The 20,660-nt window shown below is 40.4% G+C and overlaps 2 protein-coding genes across 2 annotated transcripts; both read right to left on the bottom strand.

Moving 5' to 3' along the window:
* Positions 1-234: 234 nt before the first annotated feature.
* On the bottom strand, positions 235-1,884 carry LOC102720640 (protein DETOXIFICATION 49). Its single transcript, XM_040528027.1, has one exon. The coding sequence runs from the start codon at positions 1,882-1,884 to the stop codon at positions 235-237; it is 1,650 nt and encodes a 549-aa protein (XP_040383961.1).
* A 6,649-nt stretch (positions 1,885-8,533) lies between these two features.
* Positions 8,534-12,514, bottom strand: LOC102720366 (2-oxoglutarate-Fe(II) type oxidoreductase hxnY). Its single transcript, XM_006662464.3, has 11 exons — positions 12,347-12,514; positions 11,994-12,189; positions 11,580-11,660; positions 11,437-11,488; positions 11,240-11,361; positions 10,313-10,413; positions 10,049-10,107; positions 9,862-9,918; positions 9,505-9,550; positions 9,185-9,264; positions 8,534-9,097 (listed from the first exon to the last, which is right to left on the bottom strand). The coding sequence occupies exons 1-11, from the start codon at positions 12,434-12,436 to the stop codon at positions 9,037-9,039; spliced, it is 945 nt and encodes a 314-aa protein (XP_006662527.1). The 5' UTR covers positions 12,437-12,514; the 3' UTR covers positions 8,534-9,036.
* Positions 12,515-20,660: the final 8,146 nt, after the last annotated feature.

The raw sequence follows: 20,660 nt of genomic DNA, 5'->3' as shown, positions 1-20,660 counted from the left end.
AACAAAATAATTTAATAATTATATAATTTTTTTAAATAAGATGAATGGTCAAACGTGGACCTAAAATCAACGGTCATATAAAAAAATATATGAAGGGAGTACGATACGAGCTGCCCCCAAAAAAAAAAAGTTCGGACTCTTGAAAATTCCGTGTTTTTTCACACGCACGATCGGTGGACTAGCTAGCTAGTTACCGTGGTTCATACGGCCGTCGTTCTCACGGCGTTGCTCCGGTCAGCCGCTCACGGTGATGAGCAAGCTCGAGTCCTCGTCGCCGTGGGGCGCCGCGACCTTGACGTGGGCGGCCGCGTCATTCACACCGGCTCCGTTGACGTCAATGGCGCCGGCGAGCACCTGGGCTAGCTTGGCCTGTACGTCCCAGTCCGTGCGGTGGATCACCACGAGCATCACCGCCACGCACGCCGCCTGCGCGGCGAGGAGGCCGAGCCAGAGCCCCCTGAAGTCCATGCCGGCCCAGAAGGCGAGGACGACGGCGACGGGCGTGCCGACGCCGTAGAAGGCGCCGAGGTTGACGTGCGCGCCGTCCTTGGGGCGCGCGCTGCCGCGGAGCACGCCGCAGCCGGTGGTCTGCGGGCAGTTGCCGAGCTCGCACAGCCCGAGGATGGGGAGCACCGACGCCGTGAGCGCGAGGATGTCGGCGTCCGACGTGAACATGCGCGCCCACGCGCGGCGCACGGCCACGGCGAACGCGAGGGAGGCGAGGCCCTGCACGGCGCTCAGCGCCAGCCCCGCCCTCGCCGCGGCGCGCGCGGCGGACGGCCGGTTCGCGCCGAGCTCGTTGCTGACCCTCGTCGACACGCCGAAGCTGAGCGACGACGGGAAGATGTAGAGCAGCGACGTGGTCTGGATGAGGATCCCCATGGACGCCACGGTGGCCTTGGGGTTGGCGAGGAGGCCGCAGAGCAGGATCATGATCTCGTACCACCACCATTCGAGGCAGACGCTGGCGCAGCTCTCGACGGCCAACCTGACCAGCCGCATCCACCCGTCGACGTCCTTGAATAGATTGCGGGGCAGAGAGAAGCCGCCGGTGTCGCGGTGCACGCCGGAGACGTAGACGAAAGCGAGGAGGAAGAGGACAAGGTTGAAGTTGGCCCATGCGGAGGCGAGGGCGACGCCTTCGATGCCGAGCCCGAGGACGGTGACGAGGAGGTAATTGATGGGGAGGTGGATGGCGATGGCGAGCGCGGCGCACGCCGTGATCGGCAGGTTGATCGACTGGGTGCGGAGGTAGATGCGGAGCGGGTGGAGGAACGAGAGGAAGAAGAGGTCGGGGAGGCAGAAGAGAATGTAGCGCTGCGCGGCGGCGGCGATGGCCGCGTCCTGGCCGCAGAGCAGGAGGAGCGGCTCCATCTTCGTCCAGAGGAAGGCGACGGGCACGGACACGGCGAGGAGGAGGAGCACCATCCGCTGCATGGTGGCGCCGACGAGGGGAAAATTCTTGGCGCCCACGGCCTGGCCGCACACCGGCTCCATCCCCATGGCGAGGCCGGACAGGACGGAGTACCCCGTGATGTTGGCGAAGCCGATGGCGAGTGACCCGCCGGCGAGCGCGAGCTCGCCGAGCCGGCCGAGGAACAGCATCGAGATCATCGGCCGGACGTACAGTATCAGCGCCGTCATGATCATCGGCAATGACAGCCGCAGGATCGCCGCCGCCTCCTCCAGTACCGCCCCGCCCTTCCTCACCGACGGCGGCCTGTCCTCCAACACCGGCGCCGGCTCGCACGTCTCCGAATTTGGCACGACGACCACGACCACGACAGCTCCGTGCTGACCGTCGACGTGGCCGCCGCCGTCGTTCTTTGCATTGCACCTGCACGGGGCCTGGAGGAGCCGCCCGTCAACGAGGCCCTCACACATGACGGCGGCAGTATCCAAGCTGTACACACCTCCTGTCCTGTGCTGCACGTGTGCAGCTAGCTGCCCTTGGCCGGAGAAGAACCAGCTCGCGGAAGAAGATGGAGTTCAAAACCCTAGCAAAGCCGGCCGCTACCTTTGTAGCTGCAGCTAGGCCGGAATAATGGATATGTCCGTCGTTCGATTCAACAGAGAGATCAAGAACAGGACATGGATTAGTTTAGTGATCTTTAGAACGGATCAGCTCGTCGTCTCTTTTCCACAGCTCCAGCTAGCTGCGCAGCGGCCGGCGGCGTTGTCGTCGTCGTCTCGGCCGGCCGGGCCGAGTTTACGCGTGTGCAAGCTGCAATTGAGCTTGTTGCTTAATTTGGATGGTCGCCTCGAGGTGTCTGGATTGAAGGAGACAAATCGAGTGATGATGATCGAGAAAGATGAGAGCTTGAGGATGGACGAGGAGAACATGAGCAGCGAGGATCTTATTTATACTCGAGAGTTGAGGGTTTACGCAAAAAACACTTGATTAATTAAGTAATTTCCACCAAATAATTTATAAATGTTTTTTTAAAAAAATTGTTACTTTTAGCAGTTTTTTAGGTTGTCTCGATCTTGCTGAGATTGTAAAATTCGCTGTCGGAGTAACGAAGACAAGGAATGTTATTGGATGCAGTTTGTCTATATAATGGAAGTTTGTACATAGAGGGACTAATGAAATTAAGTCAATGCTTAATTTTCTGTAATATTATTTTCCTTTCCTCTTTATATATATATATATATATATATATATCGAAATGTTGGACCTGCTCCGATGAAAAAAAATAGCTGAAAAGTCCGACTTGATCATTATCATGTTTTAAAAATTAGTAATTTTATGTTTGACCTTTGCATATATGTACTATTTGTTTTCTTAATGTTTCTACCTAGTCGTCACCCTTATAATAATAAAGTGACAGCGTAGTAATTTCCTGATTTTATGGGTCAAGACTGAGTAGTAAAGTAAATTGTACTCCATTGTTGCCTATAAAGATATATTATTTCTCGTTTAAAGTCAATGTAATACCCTACCATAAAAAATCAATACCAACTCAAAATTAAGTTTTAAAATTAAAGAGCATTTTCCTATCCTTAAGGAGGTACCATAAGTAAGGTACCAAAAGGTACTAAATTTTACATAGAAAACAATGGTACCTCATGATACCTTCTTAAGGATAGGAAAAATGCTCAAAATTAAAAGTTTGGCAGCGGCTTATAAGCTAAAAATAGAATGATGAGAAACGGTGTTTTTATTAATTGTGTATGAGAATTGGTACCTCATAGTACCTACTCAAGGATAATTGCTCTTATATGTATGCTAGTATTATTCAGAACTTGTATTTTGAATATAAAACATAGAATCAACCTATATGACTATTTTAAAATATTTTTTATATATAAAGAGGTAGTTGGTAAGACAATATATAATATATTTGGTGGATGGTAGATTCCCTGCCACCACCATTACCTTCTTTTAGAGTAGTACAGATACACACAGAGAGATAAATATAGATGTGATTAAAAGATTTTACAATAAAGAACGGAGTATCTTTTTGATTGAATCGATTAATACTTTCAAAATGTGAGACATATATAATATATGTCTTACAAAAATCAATACATATTCCTCTGGCCAGTGACTTAAATATGCCATGACTTGGATGGTCAACTAATATGCTGACATTTTAATTACTTACCGCGCTAGCAATAGCTTCCTAGTATTCGAGTTGTCAGAAGTGACCATCGATGCTTAGCACTTAGCTAATACTATTATGTGACATATGGTAATTACAAAATTCTAGCACGATCTTGTTCGGAAAATTAACTTTGATTGCACACAAATGTTCAGGTACGATGATGTACAACATACTCGACTTCAATGTTGTTCTCAAATCAACCGAAATGTCAACTATTTGTTTAACGTACCAGGAGTAAAAGGGAAGGTCAGCTAAATTCATTTTGTAATAGTGCATGTTTAATAAGCAACGTGTCTGACATATCTAGATTCTAGAAAGACTAAATTTTGAACCATGCATTATCCAAATTCCAAAATATGCATCTGAAACAAACAATATATGATCAACTTTCATATCTAGAACAAGGCTGCAAACAGAGTTTACAGAGATAACCAAGCATAAAACTGATTAAGAATGAATTTAGCTTCGATAAAACTGTCACAACGGCCTATCATGATTCATGAATTAATTTGCTGCAAAAGAAGTTCAATTCTCTGAAGACGTAAACATTTCTTGTTGGAGTAAGCAGAAGATACTTCCCTTGTTTTGGAGAATTTATAATTGCTCTCTATCAGAGGATGAATATAAGTATTAGTTATTGCCATTTTGGAAGTAGTTACGTAGGGATATCATTTCAGAAATTAACAAGCTTGTCTTTCCCGTGTTGATCTTGTGATTAGACGAGAACAATCTATATAGTTACATGGGTCCTGTTATCCCAGATTTTGATACAAAAATCGATGTATCTGTCCAGCCATGTGAATATTTCTATTTTAAAAGTTTGACTTCAACCGTATCAAAAATAATACTATTCCGTCCAAAAAAAAAAGATTCTGAGTTTTGTGTATGTAACGTTTGATCATCCGTCTTATTTAAAAAATTAAAAAAAATTAGTCACATGTGAAGTACAATTCATGTTTTATCATGTAATACCAATAAAAATATTAATCATAATTTTTTTCAAATAAGATGAAGAGTCAAAATATTCTATAAAAACTCATAAATTCGTTTATTTTGGGATGAAGGTTGTATAATTTATGATCGACGAAGATAAACTATCTAGATATATGTACCGTTCGACACTACACATATGTACATAATCCCTATACACATCATGAAAATATAAAATATTAAGATGCGGCATTGACCTCCTAAAATGTGGGAATGTGCTTATCCAATTGGAACTCTTAAATTGATGAACATCTATGGCAAGTCTATTAATTATTTAAACTAGCACCTCATCTTTTTTTTTATGTTTATAAGTCAAATTTAATTTTTTAACTTTATAATTTGAAATTAATTTTAGAGTTTTTTATCGTACTCCTCCATATTTTTTTATATGACGCCGTTGACTTTTGAATTTGACTGTTCGTCTTATTTAAAATTTATATCCAAATATACAAAAATTATAAAGCATACTTGAAGTTCCTATAATAATAAACCATATTATAACAAAATAATTAATAATTATATCATTTTTTAATAAGACAAAATGTCAAACGTGGACTAAAAGTCAATGGCGTTAACAAAAATACAGAGATAGTAGTTTATTTTTTAGTCATGACTTTTAGATTAATAAAACCACACATATATAAGTTTTATTAAATACTTTTTGTTATAAATATGACGTTTCGCTTATTCATAAAGTAAGCCAAAAGATTGCACCAATCTGCTTAAATCTTATCAGGCTATGTGCGCACTTAGCCATTGGTCCACGGTAGAAGTGAGCCACATCGGGAGGCCCACAGACCCGAAAAACTGAGTAGACTCCGTACATGCAAGGAAGAAATTTGCAAATAGCTTTGCTTTGACCTGGCAGCTTAGGCAATTATTCAACTATTTGACTTTATTTATTGGTGTGTTCAGAAACGGTACGTGGAGGCTGCCCCTGATCGATCTATCTTTGCTCTGTTTATTAGTCTTGTTTTTATTTAACGTTCTTTTAACTTTAGGTCTATATTTGACTATTCGTCTTATTATTAAAAGAAATCATATAATTATTAATTATTTTTATAATTTAATTTATTACTAAAAAACTTCAAGAGAGACCTATAATTTTATATATTTGTACAAAGTTTTTAAATAAGATAAATGATTCAACATAGATAAAAATGTCAATGACATCAAATGAAAATACAGAGAGTGTATTTTATGCATTAAATTGTTGATGATCCAACCACTTACGACATTTGAAGCTTGAAAGCCAGTTCTTGCACCCAGCTTATAAATTACGTTGCCATTAATTATTTACAACGTTGAATAAAGTAATCGTTGACATTGCCACCACTGGAGGATCGGCCGTCCAATCACCATGGGACTTGTACATAAAAATACTTTTCTCAATGTCAAATACTCCGATCCCTAGGTTACTTATAAATTTGTGTCAAACTTGTTTAAATTTAATCACTATTATAGAAAAATACAATAATATTTTTAACATAAAACAAATATGTTAGAAAAATATATTCGTATTGGATTTAATAAGACTAATTTGGTGTTGTAGACTTAAAGATTTTGACTTACATAAACCCAAATGTTGTTGTAATACGGAAAGGAAGGAGAATATAAATACCCAATATAATAATCATGAACCTATATATCCTAGTTATTCAAGGTCAAACTGTACTACTTTTCTCAAAGGAACTATCTAAATATGATTTTTTTAATAAGTAAAATAGTGTTTTCGTTCCTTCAAGTGGTGTTGGCCTAGATAATGCATTATTTTCCAGCATAACTTTTAATACATCTCATTATGTTCCTAGTATTACTGCATGAGAAGGCAGTGATAGTAGTACAAATTAACACTAAAATTATGATACTTCGTTAAAAACCTGTTAAGAAATTTAAATAAAATGCATTTGTTTGATGATATGCATATTTTTGGTGAAACATACTTAACATCTAATATTAATACACAATGATAAAATTGAGTTCTTAAGGTAACATTGTCTGTACTGCGGTAGAGTCATATGTACATGCTACCTCCATCCAAAAATAAGTTTATTTTTTATTTTTTGGATACAATATTTAACTATTCGTTTTACTGAAAAAAATTGTGATTAATTTTGTATTGTTATTAGATGATAAAACATAAATAGTATTTTACGTGTGACTAATTTTTTGAGTTTTTTTTAAGTTTTCAAATAAGACGGATGATCAAACGTTGGACATGTACACTCAAAAAATTAATATTTTAAGACGGGGTAGTAAATTTATTCACTAGGGTTTAAATCCTAGTGTCGACTAATATTACATTAAGAATTTAGTGGGGTACGGGATGTGGTGCTAGTTTCTGTCTTGTTAATGAGGTTAGGCAGTACATTTGCGGGTTCTGTGTATAGTGTACGTAAGTATCCTGTTGACTTTGAAAAGTCAATGGAAAATCAACCTTTTTTTTTGTCTGTTGACTGCAAATTCAACTAATTATATTTCGTCCTATTGGCTGGCTTGCTATGCGAACTTGTGGGAGTCTGGAGATTCCACTGACGTCCCAATCCATTAATCAGCAGACTCGCCTCATGTTTTTCTGTTCATTCATGTCGCATCTCAGCACCCGGTTTTGCAATTAGTTGTATAAGGATATTAAGCATGATCATCTTGTTCAGGTAAGATCTAATTATACATCGTAATGCACTTCTCCACTGCCAATTAATCTTGCAATTAAGCTGCCTTGCGTGCAGCTACATTTATTCCAGCAAAAAAAGACTAGCTGTAGTTAATATTTCCCAGCACCCTTATCTTTTCGCTTCGATTTATATTTATAAATTAAAATTTGAACTTTTAATCTTAAATTTAGAGCTGATATTGATGTTTTATCATTGTATTTTATTTTTCAGTATTTGCTTTTAGATCGTTAAGAACACGTATATAAATATTTTATTTATAAATTATTTTTTATTTATAAATGATGTTTGCTTTTTTTCTTAAAAAAACGAAAAGATGACCCTTGAGGTTTGGTACTGGTAGGAGAAGTTAGGCGTTAGATTTGCAGCATACCACATGTAAACATAATTAGTGTTGCTGAATTGTGATATGCTGACACTAGTTGTATAGTTCTAGTTTAATTCGAGTAGATATTTAGTGGATGTTGAAAGTTGAAGATACATGATGCTTGCACATATATGCTACATGTGTCTAGAAACACTGGACGAAATTAATCAAAGACATTATTCAGAGACCATCTCTTTCACTTGGAGTAGAATTACTCGGGCAACTCTCCTGTGCAGCTCTCAAAGATCAGCCTGAATTTCTTGACGAAACAATTTTGCGCTGTCAATAATGACAATGTTCATACTGTACAAGATGACCAGTGCGTGTGTTTGTATTTAATGCCATGCCGAGGTTAATCAACAGACAATTAATGCACTTGTCTCTATGTAATCATGTAATTATGTACGCATCTGCAAGGAGTCGCAGAATACCTAAACTCACCTGTCAATTGACCTGTTTGTTGTGGTGAGACTTGTCACTTGTTTTTGTGTCGCTTTAACCTGCCATCTCAACTTGACCACTACACCTGGTCTTCAGTCTTCCTTGCTAGAGTTTCAGAGCTTTCCCTGGAGAGCTTCTGCATGGATCCTTCTTACCACTCTGAACTAGTCATGCAAGATGCCACCCAACAAGCTGCCATTTCAGACCAAGCTAGTAAGCTGTAGCATGCACACTTGAAACTCTTTGACATGCTATCAGTACTGACAAGAACATCCTTGTTCTAGGTGATCTTGCCATGCAGAACGTACCAAACATCTAGATGGCATATTAGTCGACGTGTTCATCAGGTATGAACAAATCTAGATACTACAGCTTTACTTCACTTTGTCAACAGATAAAAAAAATGTAAACGATGGAGATGGAATCACCTGCCTCCCAGGATCAAGCTGGAGTTGCTTTACGAAGTCAGCAAGAATACTAGTCCAAGCACCAGAGTCCACAGCTCGCAGGGTGACCATAAAGTTCAGGAGGTGTCGAGCAGTAGAGAGACAAATCGAGCATGGCACATCATTACAGATTTTATTTTACAGAGTTACAGTACACCGCCAAACTGTTGGACTACTGTGGTCACGTACAAACGCCAGGAGAAATATGCACAAGGAGAACGATGTCTGGCCGTGTGGCACATGTTACCAGTATCCACACGGTTACTGACGACGTGTAGATCCACTGCTTGACCATGTGAAGTTATCTTCCGTGTTTTTGGAAAAACACCTGTAGATCCAGTTCACATTATTTGATGAAAACAGTCAAGCATCAAAGCAAAGGAGCCCAGGTCCAAGATAGCTCCACGGCTACCTACAAGTGAAACAGGGACATGTAGCACTACAGCAGCCAAATCAGAATTCGACTTAGTTAATCCTAAGTTCTTATGGTTTACAACAGTAAAAAAGTAGGACTATTTGTATGTCGCGCTCAATCGTTCTTTCAAATAGTCGCTGCTCTTTACAGGTGGGAACCTGAAAAATGCATCACATTTAAAGTAATATGAGGAACAAGCATAATAAAAGGAACTAGACTTATGCTAAGCCTAAGAGGAAGAGGACCTTGGTGGGCATGCCTCGCTGCAACAGCTTTCCAAGCACTGGACCACTAAATCAGGGTTTGGGTCAAGAAAGAAAGCCACCTGAAGAATTGAAAAACATGTGTAAGAGAGTTTGCACCAAAAAGGTACTAACATTAAGCACGGAGTTTAGTAGCTGGAATGCTAGCCTATATTATCAGTGTATTTTTTTTTTCACATGAAGAGGTTCATCCAACACTACAACATGCATTTAGTGGTAGCTGAAACCCCTCAGTTCCCCAGAGGAAAAATAAAGAACCCTCCGTTATGAATATTCTGAATTCCGCAGTCAGTAATACTCACAGAATATCGTTCTTTACCAACTGCAACAACACGGTGCACTGTAGACCTAGAGGTCAGCATAAGAGCAAGAACAATCAAAATCCATATACAAGGTTTTCGTTTCTTAGAGATAAAATAGAAAAAGAAGGGTATAATGTAAAACAGATCTAATTAAAGAATTTCAGAAACAGACTGACATGGTCGAACCTATTTATGATATTGATGTCTCAAACAACTTGTTATTAAAGCATTGTGTCATATAACAAATTTAGAACAAAACAGAAGTTCTTGGTGCAACTACTCGCAACTGAAACTAATTTGTTTGAACTTTTTTAACACCACAGAATAGGTCAACAAAAGGAAAAAAAATGATGGTACCTGTAAATACAATTCGTCCACCTTTCAAGCAAATCACCTATGTTAACAATCAGGGCCCTGAAGGTACATGAGACCCAATATTATATAATGAACACACAAAACAGGGGTGCAACAGGTACTAAGAATAAATCAATGATTCGTCTGAAATTATTATTCACTAATGTCACTAAACTTATTTACTATTTACCCATCAATGTGCTGAACATCTTCCCAAAGCTGAGGGTGTTTATCCCTCTCCCTGCAAATCTGCAAACTCACAACATCAGATATTTTTACTTTTCTAATCATTTCTAAACAAGAGCTGTTGTTTTGCTTGAAAGTGGTAAAAGGTGGGAACATAACCCCATCCCCACCAAAACCTTTGTACATATATTTGCTTAAGTGACAGGTTAGCTGGAAAAAAGAACAAAACTAAAGTTGGTGAATTAAATGTGTGAAGAAAATGGTGTACCTGCAGACCAGGAGTGCCATCAGTTACTAGAAGGGTTATCATTCCATAATCTGAGTGAGCTGATGCACCATAGTTGCCAACATCAGAGTCATCTACTTCACCTATATTTTAAATTAATTTATATTTTAAAAACAAAACAAATAAAAACTATATGGAGAGGTAAAAAACAAAGCCCAACTAGCTCCACAATAAAAAGAGAACACAGTCAGCTTAGAAGAAAAAAAGTTCCTAGAAGCAACTTGAAGAAGCTTCATGATATTCAGTTCGCATGCCACTTTCCAGTATATTAACAGGTAAGCAAAATAATGAAGAAAATAAAAGCTACCTAAGGAGCCTTTAAGACTTAGACTAATACCAATTCACAATTTATTTTGAAGACCATCGATTTTCAAATTACAAGAAAATATATATCATTATACTCCAGCAAACAGCAGTGCAATAGCAAGATAGTTACTTTGAACTTTAGCAATGGAGATCACGCAAATATGCTCCGTTAGCTGATGGTAAAGTTGACAATTGAGGTATTTTTACAAACTGAAAAGTCTTTAATGTAACATCAAGCAACAAATAAATTTATGAGGCGAAATTTTTGACAAAAATTACAATTAAGATCATGCAAGTAGGAATTTCCCTATTCACTATACTGATCAGGTTTGTGATGTTTTCAAGCATCCACACAACAAAGCCACATCAATACGCTGATATCAAGTTCTTGATTATAATGGCATATAGTGCATTCATTCATGTTGAAATAAACTTGTTGAGCATCAATCAGTGTTAAAGAAGCCATCTGCAACCATCTGAAATCTGACACAATAAGAAGCAACCTAAAGACCAGCAAGCATATGTTTAGCACTCTGCTGCGTATCATGAGAACATAACTTTGTTAATTTTCATATGACATACAGGAGTACGAAATAAGATTACCTGGGTAGTGCAATAATCTAAGAAATGCTGACGGGCAGTTGAAGGCACCAACCTTCTCAAAAAATTCAACGTCAAGATTCAAACTCAGAGCAATTAGAGAAAGTATCCTTTTGCCAGTAGCCCTAGTAGTGGCAGCAAATAAGTGGCAATATAAACATATAATTAAAAGTAAGAGCAAAAAAATATAAAAAACTTACAGTGCAGTTGCATGGTACATCTTAATTGTCTCCTTCCAACTTGGTAAGCGCTCTATAGCCAAAGAAAGAATTTACAGTGCAGTTGCATGGTACATATTATGTTTTGGAAAGAGATTACAGAAAAAAAAAAGGAGGAGAGAGACCTTCAGAAGGCCACTGGTTAGCATCATTCTGCAAACCTTCATCTCCAATAGGCCCAATATAGAAACTTTCCTTGAGATCTCCTGTATCACAAATCACAGTTAGAGATTTTAACCGTATATTATAAACATCAGAAGGTAAAATCACGAAATGTAGTGGTTGTTCAAACTGTAGGAAGTGAGCACTTGTCAAATCCAGGGCATAATACCATCTATCATATTCATCTTACACTTATTGAAGATAGAGACGTTCAGGTAGATCAAACCAGAATTATATGGTTTCTAGTTCAGTTTTCAAAAGCATCATTCACAGACATATACTATCTTGGCCTGTGTGATGTGCTACATTATAGGATTCGATCTGTTAACAAATCTTAAAAAAGAGTAAGAGGGTTGTTTAACACGGCGAGCAGAGACCTTCGAATTTGGAGGAGGCGTCGAGCTTCTCGGCGTAGGGCGGGGTGTATCCCCGGTGGTTGCTGTTCCTCCTCAGCGCCATCTTCTCCTCCAGCGGCAGCTCGAAGAACCTCCTGCTCTGCGCGAACACCTTCTCCAGCAATCCCTCCTCGACCCCATGGTTGACCACGTAGAAGAATCCGGAGTCCACGCACGCCTGCAGAGACCAAACCACACCACACCACACGGATCAAGCCTGATCTCTGCTCTGCCTTCGCCGCCGCCGCCACCGCCGCCGCGCCCACGGAAACAGGCGGCGGCCTCGCGGAATCGTTTACAAATAGCAGGAGTATTAGAGAGGAGATTGTGGGCACCTTTCGGATGGACTCGGCGGCAGCTCCGACGTCGGAGGACGCGAGGTCCACCACGGGGAGGTCCAGGCTCTTCCCGGCGCCGGCGGCCATCTCCGGCTGCGCGCGGCGCTGCCTCTCCTGCCGACGTGGTCGCTGCTCGCCGCCGCCGCCGCCGTCCGCGTATCGGCCCATTATAAGCCCATCTCTCATAAGAAAAGGCCCAGTAGTGAGAAACCCTGGCCTATTAACGTTCTAGCAGAAACAATTTAGGCCCATTATAAGCCCAATTATGAACTAAGCCAGCCCTCTATACAAATCCGCTCTCAAATTATTCACATTTCGTAAATGCATTTTCATCGAGAAATTTGAGGTATCTCGTCGAACTGTTCATAGATTGCGTCACTGCTGTCACCGCCTTCCCTTTCATCGTTCCAGATTTCCGGGGAAAAGACGGATAAGCACGAACCGAGTTACGCATGATTTTCAGGCACTGGTTGCCAAATGTCAATCGATTCAGGCTTCAGCGCCACCGCTCACCAGCGACGGCCCACCGGCCGGCCGGCCGACCGGCGGCGTGTCGTCGCCTCATCGATCAGTCACTGCTGCTCACTTCATCAGATCATCAGGCGGCGAGATGTTGGCTGCACACGGCCTAGGTCACCAGCCGTGTGCATAGACCTACGTGACATTTGGCGTCGAAAATCTATTTATAAATATTTTTTCTGACAGCTTAATCCTTTTTTTAAAAAAATTTTAAATATGTCCTCGATACGTGTTGTCCTTTTCCGAAGAACAGTGTGAATAATATTGGCGCTATCCTGTTCAACGACGATGCGAATAATATTGGTGTCATGAAAAAGATCCATTTAAGTAATAAGTTTTTTTATAAGTTTATTCGTTAAATAAGTTTTAACCAAAACACTAAGAGCGAAGGCCAGAGCCCAAATGCATGCAGGTCCCAGAACTGCACAAGGTTTGGTGTTCTGCAACGCAACCTAGAGGAGCCTCACCTGCAATGATTCTGCTGAACTGAAACTATAAGTCACATAGTCAGGCAAAGGAATTTCGTATTAGCAAGTAGGAGCATGATACAGGTCGAGCTGACAAGATTCCAGATTCTTGGGGTTCAGAATATATATTTATGACCAGAGGGAACATGCACATCCCTAATCCGGACAAGAACTCTGACTCAAATAACAATCCATTGATATGTACACGCAAATCACAATGGAGAAAGCCGGAGAAAAATATAAGAAAATGGGTAGTTAAGCCGGGACATTCAAAGGTTCCGGCCTGTGGAAGTGAAAAAAAAAAAGACTTACCCTTAATTCGATGTATCTTACTAGTACTCCGTCCAAATTTTTAAGTTGGCATCGCTAACTTTCGAGTCTCATTTTATTTACAAAAATATTAGCTATTAATTATTTTATTATGATTAAATTTACTACTAAAGACACTTTAAACATGATTTATTATTTTACGTATTTTAAAAAATAAATAATACAAACAACAAACGTAATCTAAAAGTCAATAAAGTCAAATAAAAAAAAATGGAGGGGCTATATATCAGTTCCTTCCCCATCGAACTTTTCTATTATATGATAAAAGAACAGCCATGATCTTCATTTCTTTGTCACTTTTCTGACAGAACATGAAAGCATACAACTTGCTCCCATCAAGCACAGATGGGCAGCTCTTGATCCGCGAGCAAAGTTGCTGCCTTTGGAGGTTGCTTCTTCATCGAAGCATACTACGAATCTACGCAATACCACACCAAAAATCATACCAAGGTGGACAGAAAATAGTGAGTACGAACTAGGCAAGATTACAGGATCGTTGATTTCACCGAAATGGCTTAGGCAAACCAAAAATGCAGGAGGAGGTTATGTCAGGGCTACCCAGAAACAGTGAAGAGCCAAAGCTAGCTGTTGACACTCAACGGCACCCACGAATTTTCTGATCTCATATCAAGTGGATGGAAGCCCCACATGCTGAAATGCTTGCTCATAATAATTCTACTAGTATATTAGCCCATGCGACAAGACGACACCAGCGGATTGGTCGTACATATCAGATCGAGATGTTTCTGTCTGTCTCACTCAACTGAAAAAATGGCTGTTTTCACTGAAGACTGAAGTTAACTACTGGTAAGATGAAACCCAATGGGTTAAAGAAAACCATTAGAAAAATATGTGAAATCTGTGGCTCTGTTAAAAAAACTCTCTGAATCTGTGATCCTTGTTACAACCGAAAGTAAACGAGAAATGGGTTCAATTCAATAGATAACTCTGAATCTCTGTCGATGCTGTCAATTTGTCAAACAGGAGGTAAAGGATGGTGACATATACATCTAGTTATTATCTAACTATATAAACAACGGGATGCGTCATTAGGGTGAGAGGAAAGCAAAGCACACTCCAAAACCCAAGCAGTTTCAGCCAGGGCCATCAGTTTCAGTGGGCTCGAGGAGGTAGGAGGAGGCGAGCCATGCTGGTGGTTGAGCTGGGCGTGTGGCTCATCCCGCTCACCCTCTTCTTCGTCCCGTGCCGGCGGGTCGTCTTCCTCCTGAAGCGGCTCCAGGAGTTCCACCGGAGCATGACGCGGCCGCGGCGCCGCGCCTCGGCCGACATGCTCAGCCGCTTCGCCGGGATCAACAACTCCATGGTCTTCGTGCTCTGAAGGTATATGGCCGGGGCGTTTTGTTGGTTGAGTTAGTCAGAGATTCAGAATTCAGAAGCCTTGACCCTGTTGCTGATGCTAAATTAAGCTGGTGTTTGTAGCTCTTCCTCTCTTTCTCATTTTCAGTTTTTGTCCTTTGGAAGATTTCAAGGATTCTCTGTAAATTTCTCATCTTTGTGTGTATCATAAGCTAGCTCCAGTAGTCTGAGATGTAGATGACTTACTTCAGAATTTTACTGGTAAAAGGAAGAATCTTTATATTGCTCTGACATGTATCCTTCTCATTAACCTGATAGAAGAAATTCCTGAATGATCTTGCTTTCTGTTTGTTGCCTGGAGTGATAGAAAAAAAAAAGGAAGGAAATGTTCTAATTGTAAATTAAGCATGGACAAGAGAAGAGCTATGGATCAATTTGGGAAGATTCAGTGTACTGCAGTACTCACATTCATGATGTTCGAAAGTTGAAATGCTGAATTGGGCAGCAAGGTGTCTTCTTCTTCGAGGGCAAAATCGTCCACAATGTGGATTTCTACAAAACTGAACCATTTGAGTGCTGAAATGATTGGTTCATCATCCATTCTCTCTTTGAAAAGAAAATCTACATCATTTCACAGTTTTTTTGCCCTATGACAAGGAGTGTTCAATCTTATCCTGCAAAAGAAAATTCATATGTTGCTGTCAGTTAGGACCCACGGTCAGGCAAGATCCACAAAAATGAAACTCCTCGAAGTTATGCAGATTATTCTAATGCTACTCTTTGATAAAATCCTAACACAGGCTCCACCGAAAAACTCAAGATTCTTGCAGAACTTGTTTCAAATATCAACCAAGCTCACAAGATAGTTAGTACTTAATTACTGCACACTTTTTTGTCGCGATTGCAGCACTCGACGTTGATCGAATGGTTGGCTTTATAAGGAGAATTTGGATGATTGAGTTCACGGCTGATCCGCCGGTCAGACTCGCTCCTGATCAGTACAGTAGTACGCTATGTCACCAAGACATCCGTTGCACGGTTGCACCTGGACACCATCACCCTAACATGGCCTCTTTCTATAACCAATCACCCACCCACTCATCACTGTGACTTCACAGCTGCAATAGCACCAGCTTCCGTGTAAAATTCAGCAAGATTTGGTACCTTGGCTACGTTATTGATAGTTCTTTTTTAGCTTCCTAGGACAACAGGGCCTATGAACTTCGGCGGTTATCTCGCGCCCTTCTTCCCTAATTATTATCATTGAAAACCTTTGTAAGGATACTACGAGAATGACAGTTCTAGTGGTATTTTTTAATTTTCTAGTAATAGTTTTACAATAATGTTTCATTGTCCCAAAACCTTTTCAGGGGTTGATAGACGCTGGTTAAAGACCCGGGCATTTCTCTGCAAAAAAAAATTGTTTTTACTTACACAAACTCCATCAGGTAGAAGTCAGGCAAGGCCACAGGTTGCTGCAGCATGGCTGGGCCAAATTGGAGTAGAGCAGATCAGCGTCAGATATCACGTAATCTTCCAAGATCGATAGGCATGGAGCTCGTCGGTTGAATGCCAGATGCATGCAGCTTCCCAGAACGGTACAAGAGTTGGTGTTCAGCAACAGAAGCTTCAGAAAAGGGATTGCGTTATCACCCCACCTGCAATTCTGCAATGATTCCTCACGCTTGATCGATCATCTGTAACCGAAATGATGCTCCAATCTACGGAATTGTATGAATGTATGATATAGTTCGATTGACAAGATGCAGAGAACAATCAATAGGATTTTTAGAGGTGCAAATCCAGATTCGGGTGGATCAGAATGTGCAGAAAGAGACGTGTGCTTGGCTAATCTGGACAGGTTTTCCCAACTAAAATCACTTTAACAATTAAGTGTGACACGCACAAATCAAAAGGAAAAGGTACCTAAACAAAAGCGGTACGTGGCTAATGCTAACATACACAAAAAAAAAGGATGACTTTAGTTTTAGGCAGGATTAGTCACGGTCAGCCCCCGAGTAATCCGTGATCAGCTCTAGTTCAGCCATATAATCCGTGGGTTACCCCGCGTCCCTATAGCTTTAGGTGCAACCCAAAAACTAGTGCTCTTAACTGAAGGGCAAAAGGTGGGGCTGTAATATGAATAGTGACAAAAAATACAGATATGGGATGTGATTGCATTTGCTTGCATGGATCCATCCACAATCTGTTGGCATGCAATGGTGAATTGGTGATGTATAACTGCAGTCACAATCTGATGGCAGGCAAAGTTGTTCTCTTTGGTTGTTGCTTCTTTATGCAACTGTCCAACGATACTACTACCTCCGTCTCATAATAATCTTATTTTTCGTTTTTCCGTGTCTAACGTTTGACCATTCGTCTTATTTGAAATTTTTTTGCGATTAATATTTTTATTATTACTAGATGATAAAATATGAATATTGTTTTATACGTGACTAATTTTTTTAGATTTTTGCACAACTTTTTTAAATAAAACGAATGATCAAACGTCGGACACGGAAAAATGAAAAATAATGTTATTATGGAACGGAGGTATACTTTGATAAGACAGACACCAGAGACAATGAGATTCAACAAGATAAAGATTATATAATACTATAATACCATCACTGAATGGCTACGAAGAACAACAAAGACAACGAAACCTACGTCATGCCTACTGAAAATAGTGAAAAGCCAAACTAGCTGTGGACTAATTTTCTGCTTGCATCAATTCTATGGCAGACCGACACAGGCTACCTCATAATGCTAATTAAAGAATGATAAGGGACAAATGTTAGGCCAAGATGATTCGCAAAATATCCGCACATGTACATCTCAACAGACCAGCTTCCTACTGACGTTCACTGATAAATCTATCAAGTATACTGTTAGATCAAAATCAATGAACAGGTTACAATTAGTGCTGCCACTTAAGGTTAAAGACCGGAGTTTACTCTCCTCCTTTTTTACCTCGATGTACCGGTAACTCAAGGTATTAAATCATTTCTCATCATTGGATCTACCTAAGTAGGATGTGCACTGTTAGATCCAACGATCAGAAACGATTTAATACCACGAGGTATCTGTACTTCGAGGTATCACATCCATTCATTTTATTGATGAATGGATTACACATGTAGTATCTATTAGATCATAAAGGATATTTCCCACTCTAGAAACCAATTAATGACAGTGAGGTCACATGTATACTGCTCCACAGCCACGGTCTATCGGGCCGAAGTTGTTGAACTAGTCGTAGTATCATCGTACTCTGATACTGATCATTCGATTGCAAAGAGTATGTCACCCAAAAACTAACCAATAAGATGAGACTTTTCCACTTATATTAGGTCTTTTATCCTTCTACGATCAATGTGAGATTATTTAAAAGTGACCTACGATATACTCGCTCCATTTTAAATAATCCATAACGTGTATTTTTAAACTTGGACCAGTTATCCTTTTTGCAAAAAAAATGTTATAAATACTATTAAAAATGACGTATTTATTGCATACTTTTTTCTTTAAAAACATAAAACATTCATGCATAGCATCGTAGTCTGACCATTTAAGAGTCATTAGCCATCAAAGACCACAAATAGCAAATACTGACAGTTATCTAAAAGCAAAGAAAGCCGCCACTGAAATTTTGGTTTGATTCTAACCATATGGGTTTAAAGCCAGTAGACAGAAGTAGAACAAAATGATTATTTCCATCCCCCACAAACCGAAAGGAAAAGCAAAATCAAGCTAGGCTCCACTCCCCAAAGCAGTAACGTCCAAAGCAATTCATAGTGGGTGAGGCAATGGCAACACTTTCCACTATATAAACAACTCGAGGGGCACACCAGCACCACCATAGCTGAGCTGAGAGCCATCGTTGAGAGGGAGAGGGAGAGGGAGAGAGAGGCCGGCCATGATGGTGATGGAGCTGGGCATCTTGCTCATCCCACTGACCCTCGTCTTCGCGCCGTGCCGGCGGCTCGTCCTCCTCCTCAGGAGGCTGCAGGAGCTCCAGCGGAGCATCATGCACCCGAGCTTCACCTCCGGGGACATGCTGAGCCGCTTCTCCAGCCTCAACTCCATGGCCCTGATGCTGTGAAGAAACTGGAGGCAGAGGCACAGGTACTGGTACTCCTGCAGAAGCTGATTTGATCCTTGACTGCTCTCTAATCGGTTCTTGGAAGATGAGCAGTAAATTGCTCTCTCCTCCACAATCTTCAGTTTTTTTTTTTTTTGAAGTGGCACTCTCTTCAGTTGTTCATCCTTTTGGTTTTGTAACAATAATATCCAGTAGTTTTTGAGACTATGAGATGTAACTGACTGACTTCAGAACTTGCTGGAAGATGTATATATTGCTGAAAGATCCAGTATATGGGACAGATGAAATTTCAGGCTGTATCTGACACTTTGCTTAAAAAAAAAGGCTGTATCTGATAGATTTTCCTGGACTTGCTTCTAGTTTTATATCCTGCATGATCTTGATTTCTTTGTCACCTCATTCGTAGTGTTTTGAGCCATATGCTCCAGGGACATGGATAGGAAACGAAAAATACAGGAGGAAATACAACAGGTGTACAAACTACTGGATCCTATACACTTGTTTCAGTGATATACTGACAGTGAAAATGCTGAGTCCGGCAGTTAGAAAACAAAGGCATTGTACTGAAATGGTTGGCTCCTTTTCTATCCCTTTCAAGAGATATTATATCTCATTCATGCTTTTGGCCGGATGTCCACCTTGCCACCACAGCAACAGAAAAGAGATAGATGCTGCCATCATTTAGGTCCACAGAAAGCAAAGTTTATAGCAGATTACCGTCTATGCAGGTTTTCGTTTGTGCAATAGTTTTACCTCTTCAGAGAAATGAGGTAACACTACGAATGTGTGGTTTACTCACTTACTCCACCAACACTATAAAATTACTCTTTCAGTCATTTGCAATGTAAGAAGAAGATCTTGATTGCAGTTGAAATGAGAGATTATCAATAAAATCGCCAGTCTACATCATATAGTCGCCATCACCGTTTTAGCAAGAGGCACATACCTGATTCTGGGTGGTGGCAAGAATATAAAGCCCTATCAGCTTATCCATCCAATAAGCAGTTTGCATTTCGTAAAATGGAAAGAATCACGAAAAGAATAATTAGATGGGAAGAATGAGCAATTGTACAGCTCAAAGGCAGATGTTCTCGTGCAAAGAAAAAAAAACAATTTTGGTGTCATGAAACCGAAGTTAACGATGTTTTATACAGATCATTTGCATCAAATCTCGTCGGTGGGAAAACTTCTGGCCTTATTTTTTCACTTCTATTTAATCTTATAAGCCAAAATTTAAAATTTTAATCTTAGATTTGAAATTGATTTTAGGATTTTTTTTCATCACAACTTATTTTCAGCTTTTACTTGTAGACCGCTAAAAACACTATATAATTTTTATTCATAAATTATTTTTCGTTTTAAATATATTCTTTTTATAAAAGAAACTAAAAGAGGACTTCAGATACTGAGGATAACAGATTCTGTACGCCTGCACTGACACTGCTATATTAAAATTGATTAAATGACCGCTCAATGTTCGAGCCGCTACCTAATTTCGACTATCATAGAATTACTTCAACGCTCTATGTCCAACTCGTTTTACATGTCGTAGTAGCTACTTGTTTTGCATGAT

The sequence above is a fragment of the Oryza brachyantha genome, chromosome 10, assembly GCF_000231095.2.
Source record: "Oryza brachyantha chromosome 10, ObraRS2, whole genome shotgun sequence".
NCBI lineage: Eukaryota > Viridiplantae > Streptophyta > Magnoliopsida > Poales > Poaceae > Oryza > Oryza brachyantha.
This window is presented reverse-complemented; position numbering and strand designations above follow the sequence as displayed.